Source organism: Orcinus orca, chromosome 1 (assembly GCF_937001465.1).
Source record: "Orcinus orca chromosome 1, mOrcOrc1.1, whole genome shotgun sequence".
NCBI lineage: Eukaryota > Metazoa > Chordata > Mammalia > Artiodactyla > Delphinidae > Orcinus > Orcinus orca.
Genome location: NC_064559.1, coordinates 200,054,252 through 200,062,752, shown reverse-complemented (window position 1 = coordinate 200,062,752; position 8,501 = coordinate 200,054,252). Strand labels below are relative to the sequence as shown.

The following is an 8,501-nucleotide window of genomic DNA, read 5'->3' as shown; positions in this document are numbered from 1 at the left end:
GATTTTTGCAACAGAAGGGATTTTCTCACCTAGTGACAAACCCCATGACAAGATTATGGCTGTCTAGACACATAAGGTGCAGTTTCAGCAGTCTGTCTTGTATACAGTTTCCCGGGCAAGGAGGAGGCTGGGAGAGAATTTGCGTGTTGGGAGTCAGCGGCACACCCTCTGGCACCCAGCAGTCAGTGTGATGTGGGAGACGAGAAATGAGCATTTTTAGTCTTGCACAGATAATCCATCCTCTGAACAGGAGGTCTCTAACTCTAGCCAGCCGTTTTGGAAATACACCAGTTTTCAAGTCCAGAGAGCTGTGAATTAATCACCTTTTATTTTTTTCCTGGCTGTGCTGCGTGGCTTGTGGGATCTTAGTTCCCTGACCAGGGATTGAACCTGGGCCCTCAGCAGTGAAAGCGCGCAGTCTTAACCACTGGACCACCAGCGAATTCCCAGGGAATTAATCACCTTTGTAGTAGGATTCAGCCTTCCACACAGTAGGTATTTGAGACAAATCAGTTAAATTGAGTTTAGGGAGCATTTGCTCAACTGCAAGCTAGATGCTTTTCACATTTATTATTTTTTAAACTCATATATGTTAAGAATTTATTTTTAAAGTTCTTTTTTTTCAGCTTAAGTATAATTGACAACATCGTAAGATATTTAAAGGGTATGATGTGGACTTCCCTGGTGGCGAAGTGGTTAAGAATCCGCCTGCCAATGCAGGGGACACAGGTTTGAGCCCTGGTCCAGAAGATCCCACATGCCGCAGAGCAACTAAGCCCACGTGCCACAACTACTGAGCCTGCGCTCTAGAGCCGGTGAGCCACAACTACTGAAGTCTGCATGCCTAGAGCCCGTGCTCCACAACAAGAGAAGCCACCGCAATGAGAAGCCCCCACTCGCCGCAACTAAAGAAAGCCCGCACACAGCAATGAAGACCCAACGCAGCCAAAAAAAAAAAAAAAGTGTCTGATGTGATGATCTGATATATCTATATACATTGTGAAGGGATTTTTCCTCATCAATTAACACATCCACACCTCACATATTTACTTTTTTTTTTCTTTTTGGCGAGAACTCACATTTATTCTTATGTAGACTTTACCCACAATTCTGAGAGGTAAATGCTCTTAATTCCCATTTTACAGATATGAAAATAGAGGCTCAGAGGTTCAACAACTTGCACAAAGACCGGGTAAGAAGGGATGGCTGGCTTCAGCCCTAGAGAAACTTGAAGCATTCCACAGGATGATTTTTGTGAATGAAAGCACATTGTCTGGACACTATCAGAGAACAGAAGTAGCATAAAGGACAAAACACTGTCTTTCTCTGCTCAAGCCTGCAGTTTTATTAGTAAAGTCTTTGTGACTTGAAATAGAACATTTGCCTGCAATCCAATAAAAGATTAAATAAGCAGTAAGTTAAACTATCAGTTGATAACATATTCTAATTTAGCTCGAGTTTAAATGGGGTGAGTGACCTACAGTTGCAAACGATGTCTGATGAAGCTGATTTGAAGTGGCAACTCCCCAGCCTCTCCTCAGAAGCTGGCTGGTGCAGAACTCATCTTTACAAGCCATTAAATTAGTCATGAGAAAAAAACCCATCTTTCTCCATACAGGTCTAGTGATTAGAAGCAAAGTCAAATTACCCATGAATCCAAGGAATGCGACCTTCCGTGGGGCTGTCTGAAACCAATTAGGTGTGAACAGACCTGGAAGGCAGATTTCGCCCTACTGCCCTCCCAGCCCGGGCATGGAGGGCTCCCTGAGGGATTTCCAGTTCTCACTTCCGAAGCTGGAGCTTTAACATCTGAGGACTGTGTACTGGGTGGTCTTACTGAGGTGGCCAAGAATTTTTAGATGCTAACATAAGGGCAAAGACTGTGTTCTCTAAATTTCTAATATTTTAATGTTTGTTCCTTTTTTCTTGGTGAACTTGGCTCCTAGGTGGGAGGGGACAAATCTTGTTCATCTTTACCTCCAGCACCTCACCTCTCACAATGCCAGACACTAGTGCTTTTGAACCATCCCTTTTTTTTTTTTTTTTTTTGCGGTATGTGGGCCTCTCACTGCTGTGGCCTCTTCCCGTTGCGGAGCACAGGCTCCGGACGCGCAGGCTCAGCAGCCATGGCTCACGGGCCCAGCCGCTCCATGGCATGTGGGATCTTCCTGGACAGGGGCACGAACCCGTGTCCCCTGCATCGGCAGGCGGACTCCCAACCACTGCTCCACCAGGGAAGCCCGAACCATCCCCTTTTAAAGCCAGAAATGCTCATTAACATTCATTCTTGGTGAGTCAGACGTTTTTCTTAGCTTCCCGATAAAAGAAGCCTTTGTTTCCAGGATGATCTCAATGCTACAACTTAAAAACAGCCTTGGAGTATTCCTAAGAGTGAAAATAGGGTCCACCCGAATGTGCGTTAGCAGGGGAAATGGGTAAATAAGTAATGATGCATCTACGCCACAGAGCAAGAAACCAGTGGTTAAAAAAGCTAAGGTTGAAAATAAATTTCACACACACACAGGTAGATCTTTAGCACCAGAGGCCCTTGTATATCGTGGGGGTAAACGTAGAAAGCTGCTGTTATTCACAACAGCTAAAACATGGAAGCAACCGAAATGTCCATTCATGGATCAATGGAGAAACAAAATATGACACATACGTACAATGGAGTATTATTCAGCCTTAAAAAGGAAGGGAATTCTGACACGTGCTGCAACAGGGATGAACCTTGAGAACTTTATGCCTAGTGAAATGTGTTACAAAAAAGACAAATACTATATAATTCCACTTATATGAGATAGAGTAGTCAAAGTCACAGAAATAGAAAGTGGAAGTATGGTGGCTAGAGGCTAGAGGAGGAGAAATGGGGAGTTAGTGTTTAATGGGCAGAGTTTGAGTTTTGCAAAATGATAACAGCTCTGGAGATAGACTGGAGTGAGGGTTGTACGATACCGTGAATGTATTTAATACCACTGAATTCTCCATTGAAAAATGGCTGAGGTGGTAAATTCTGTATGTATTTAACCACAATGAAAAAAAAAGACAAAATAGAAAGTTGCTAATATCAATATTTTGTACCTTATTTCTGAAGGGAAAAAAAACTTTACATATGCTGCGCATTGTAATGACATAAAGGTCTGGAGGAAATGTGTGAACTGTCAACAGGGGATGTGAAACTTGAGGAGTTTCCATTTTTAACTTGACAAACTTTTACACTGTTTGCGTTTTCAGTGTTACCGCTTTTGTAGTAAGCGTCAGAGCCAAGGCAGCAGTGGTGGGAATTCATGCTTCCCATGCGAGGTCTCTGGAGGTCATTTGTGGAACTAACTGGAGTTTATAGCTGTGCTGGAAGTACCTGTAACCTGGCCTCAATGAGACAGAAAAGAACTTACCAAGATTTGGTTTGAAGAATTCTAATACTGAAAGCTGTAGAAACTGGGGTGCCGTATAATGACGAGCCACTGTTTACTGAGCACCCAGAGTAAGTGCAGGCATCCTCACACCAGGTGGCTGAGGGTGGCACAGCTAGGAATCCCATTTTACAGATGGGCAAATGGAGTAGCAAAGAGAAGGGACTTGCCCAGTGTCATCAGCTGGTGAATGGCAAAGCTGGGAACAAGCCCCAGGTCCTGCGTGACACCAATTCTATGCTTGTCCCCATCGTAGCCACCCCCAATGGTGGCTCAGTTCTGGAGGCCTGGCCCCCTCTTCAAGGACAAGGACTCCTCCTTCTGGCACCTTCACATCCCACTGCAGCAAGTACAAGGAACAGGCTTGCTTTTTTGTTAATAAAGTAGAATAACATTTATTTATTAAAATTTTTATTATATATGCTGTATTTGTGGGAAATTGAGACCTTTGAAGGAACTCAGATTAGATACAAATTACGTTCAGCTGAGCTGGTGACAGTCATGTTTAGCACGGGAACACTTAAGCTGAAGCTTTCTTTTCCTTATAGGTTGCCATCATTTTCTTGATTTCAGCAATAGCTTTCCCTGGATTCAGCCCCTTGAAAAAAGAGAAGAGAAGCAATACCAAATGGTAAGTGAAACTGAACGGAAGAACCCCATGACCTTGGGCGACCCAGGACCTCCTGACCTAGCTGGTCAAAGCACGGTGATTACAAACCAAGTCCTTTAATACCCAGGGGTTTGGGCTAAGAGCTCTCTTCTGTTTCCACTCTTAGACGTTTGAAAACGGCCAGCTCTCTCTGGCAGGAGCCCTGTCTCACTGAATTCCTGCTGGTGAGGCTCAGTGTGGCAGGTCAACGAGCCCAAGGAAGAGTCATCTCTTCTATGACTACAGTGTCAAAATTAGCCAGTTATCTCTAAAGGTTTCACATCATTACCATTATCATTCAATCGTCATCACCAGAAATCTGCATCTGCAAGCCCTCAAGGTATGTGGGAGAAAGGAGCCTCTGTTAACCTTCCTAAGCACCACTGGTTAAGTGGCCCACAACACTGGATTAGCTGCAGTTGGCCTCACAGCTGTAACATCTGTCCTGCACGAGGTATGGCAATTAAACCCAGCGGGGCCAGTCTCGTAGAAGCAGGAAGTGAGATCACCAAATATTTGGTAAGATTAGACAAGCACTCATCTGAGGCTAGTGAAGCGTCCCCTTGTTCAATTAAATTAAATTATTTATTTTATGTGGCTCTGCGCTGAGCGGCATGCAGAATCTTAGTTCCCGTGCCCCCCTGCAGTGGAAGCGTGGAGTCTTAACCACTGGACCTCCAGGGAAGTCCTGGGTCCCCTCATTTTAGAAGGACAACTTTAACTCTGAAATTAAAGTGTGCAAAGAAAGAAAAAGAAAAAAGATCTTCGGAGAGACAGAAAGGGAAAGAGAAGACACTCTTTAAAAGACGGATATGGAAGGATCCCCGAAATGTGTTAAGTGAGAAAAGGTAGACACTGTGACAAAGGACACGTGGAACATTTGCGTGTAGCACAAACTATCCCTGGAAGGACACACAGGAAGCTGATACCACCACCAGGGAGGGGGCTGGGGAAGGAGGAAGGCCCTCCACAGCACTTCCTTTTGAACGCTGAGCCTGCCCCATCAAAAGGAATTTAGAGTCAGTAAACAGACTGTACCCAGTCCCGGTGTAGGAAGAAGGCACTGGGAGGCGGGTGGCCTGCTTCTAGGCCTGCCCTGCCCCCAACCTGAGAGTGACCTTGGCAAGATGCCCCCACCCCCAACTCCCGCTCATGGGCTCAGCTTCCGAACCTGTAAAGGGGCTGCACTTGACGATTTTTGAGGTCCCTTCTAGTTCAAACAATCTGGGCCTATGTCTAGCCTCACAGCCCCAGTGTCCACCCCTGCTTTACTGAAGGGGAGGGCAGGACACAGAGAAGTCTGTCCTTGGTTGTCTGGTCTGTCTGCTGTCCTCTGCGATGAAAACATTCACGCCTAGGAGCGCACCGCAGGATCCTCCGCGGAGATTTTGAAGAAATACACAAGCCAGGCCCCAGCCTTGGAGAGGCTGTCTTCTGACTGACCGGCTCAAACGAACAGAAGGTCCCATTAAGTGCTTACTATGTGCCAGGCACTGTCCTAAGCGCTTCAGTGGCATGACTTGCCTCAGAAGCCACAAGGCTCGCTGAGCAGAGCCTGGGTAGAAACGCAGGCAGTAGGATGCGGAGCCTGAGCTCTCCCGCACTGCTCGGGACCCCACCAGGCCGCAGGCCCACCCCAGTGCCGATGGCACATGAGAAGCATCTGGCAGGGGAAGGGGGCCCTTGAAACACTGTGGAATTACCCAGTCTGGATTTCATGTTTGTTAAGATGTGCTGCCTTTTCTTTCTTTCTTTCTTTCTTTTTAAAGCTGCTAACTGGTCGTGCTAGAGTTTTCCATCTCGCTGCCTGCTTACTCACTGCACCTTTAAAATGAAATTGCTCTGCCCACAGTCTCTGCTCCAAGGGCAGCCCTGGCTGTTCCCCGCCCACTGACCGGCCCAGGGCTGGCACCTGACAGTAGCTGGCCGGCCAGCTCTGACCGTGCGTGGGCTGCGCCGTGGAAAGCTAAGCTGGGCCAAGGAGACTCCCTCCGAGGAATGTGAGCTGAGAAATGCTGAGAGAAGCCAGGCAGATGCTGAAGCCGTAGGCAGGGTGAATATGAACAGGAAGCAGGAAGTATGAACAGGAAGAGGGAGTGAAAGCTAAGCAAGCAGGAGCCCCGAGACTGAGGAAAGACACGCAGAGGAGAAAGCACAGGCTGGCTGCCAGGGAGCTGCGCGGACCGGCAGCCATGTTGCCACACAGAGACCTTGGGGCCCGGAGAGGGAATGTAGCCCTCACAGCTGCCTGTGCTCAGACGGCTTTCCTCCCGTGGTTCCCACAAAGTCAGGGCAAACCCAGGTTCCTGTTCACGGGTCCTCGTGGCATCCTTGACTCCCACCAGGCCCGTGTGAACCCGACTTGAAAACCCTTCTCAAGGGGGCCTGAGTGAGCCTGTGCCCCGCAACTAAGAGCCAACACCCCCAGGCTCACACGGAGGGGAGAGTGCTCTCTGCTCCCCGCCGAGCACACGTCAGTGCTGGGCCGCGCTGGGGGCCGCAGCCGCGTACCTTGGGACAGGAATTCGTGCAGTTCATGATGGTGTGGCAGCGGTACAGAGAGAACGGGTCCTGCAGCTTGGCCAGGCGCTCCTCTGTGAAGTCGTCTCTGGAGTCGATCATCCAGCGATAGGCCTGGGGGAACCGGGGACTGGTGGGCTGAGCTGTCACCTTAACTGGCCAGAGCAGCCCTCTGGTTCAACTCAAAGCTCCAGGCGCGCAGAGGAACAGGAATTCTCAGCTTGGAAGCCATCTCCACACTTTACTTCTTGCCATCTTTCAAGGAAAGGCTCCCAGCCCTTTGTAACATCTCTTGATCACCTTGACTAATGAGCCCGACCAACCTTTGAACCACATGCCCCTGGTCGCTGGTGCTTAATAATATACCATCAAGCATCACCTTCTACTGATTTCGTGTTGCTCATTAGCTTCCTCCCTAGAACATGAATGAGCGAAGGCAGGGATGGTGTCCTCGACTCTCTTTAATTGCCTTCAGAGCACCTACCCACTGCCTTTGGGTGAACTGATAACAGACCTGCACAGAGAGAACATCTGTTCTACTTATTGCTTCTTTTGATTAGCATACCCATCCCAGAAGCCTGAGATCAGCCAGCTGAAACTGATTAAGCTCCTGGTCACCGGGCCGGCTCCAGCAGTGTTACTGACACCACTTTTACATTTCCCAACAACTCAGATCACTGGTCCAAGCGCCAGCTACAAATGTACCTCAGTCCTCAATCTTTAATTTGGCCAGGAATCAATCAGTACTGCTAACTGGTCACACAACCACAGAACTTCTCTTTTTGTGGGAAAATGAGAAACAAGAAGTTTCTTTGAGTTGCTTCAGAGTCTGTGAAGAGCACTGGCCACAAATCTAAAAAGTATGAGCTTTCTGGGAACAAAGACAGTGACTCTGTCTGCAGTGAACTACACATATAGTGAAAGACGATGAAAAACAACACTACTTTCTTTCCAAGCAACCCCTAAGCCCAGTACTGCAGGCTTTCACTAGCCTGGAAACAATTTCCAACCTTGCAGCTGGGTAACTGCGCCTCAACGAAATTTCTCTCTCCCCTGCTTCCACGTTAAAAATCCCGTGAGACGGAGATGGGGAGCCTTCTGACAGATGCAGTCCGGGGAAAGCGGGCAGGTGGGCAGGGAAGAGCCAGCAGCACAGGAAACATCTGAAACATCTGCAAGGCCTGGTGTGCCAACCCGCAGCCACCGCCCCTTGGCGTGACCCTCACCACACTAAGTGAAGGCATTTTGCAGATGAAGCCCCAGATTTACTGAAAGCCAAGTGAAGGTGATGCAACCAATTACCGTTTGTAATGGATGCCAAAGAAGGAAGCCATCGCCCCTCAGAACGTCGGTTTCCATTTCTCTTACAGAAATGAAGGAGCGCCTTACCTGCATAAGAACTGCGGGTCCCAAGTACTTGTCTCCATTCCACCAGTAGCTCGGGCAGCTGGTGCTGCAGCAGGCGCAGAGAATGCACTCATAGAGCCCGTCCTGTGCGGGGAGAAAGGGCAGTCAGGAGCCCACCATGGAAGAGATGGTCGTGTTCTGAGCTGATTAAATGCGAGGTCTGGGGTCAGTGCATGAACAAAGTGCCTACTCGCACGTGAGTTTTCTTGGCAAAATCCTAGGAGTGGTTTGCAGAGATTTATCAGATTCATAAAAAAGATCTTGGAATTGAAATTTAGACATTTGCTGGATTAGAGCCCAGAGTTCTTAAGTCCAAGTACAGTGTATTCATCCTTTAATAAATAACCCCTCACTTATCTTAAAAAAAAAAACAAAAACAAAAACATGAAAAGAACTTACCACCTCGAATGCAGTCTAGCAGAAATTAAAAAGGCCCTGAGTGCTGAGGCATCTGGAGTCTACACCAGCCTCTGCCCTGGCTCAGCAGACACCTCAAGTTTTCGATAGGAACA

At 47.9% G+C, this 8,501-nt stretch overlaps 1 protein-coding gene across 1 annotated transcript in view; it reads right to left on the bottom strand.

Moving 5' to 3' along the window:
* Positions 1-3,807: 3,807 nt before the first annotated feature.
* The window catches only part of SDHB (succinate dehydrogenase complex iron sulfur subunit B), a 34,573-nt gene continuing 29,879 nt past the window's right edge, over positions 3,808-8,501 (bottom strand). The window contains exons 6-8 of the mRNA XM_004272452.4: positions 7,972-8,073; positions 6,574-6,696; positions 3,808-4,011 (exon numbers count right to left, since the gene is read on the bottom strand). Coding sequence (XP_004272500.1) covers positions 3,934-4,011; positions 6,574-6,696; positions 7,972-8,073 — 303 coding nt within the window. The 3' untranslated portion in view covers positions 3,808-3,933. The remainder of the gene's footprint in view (positions 4,012-6,573; positions 6,697-7,971; positions 8,074-8,501) is intronic.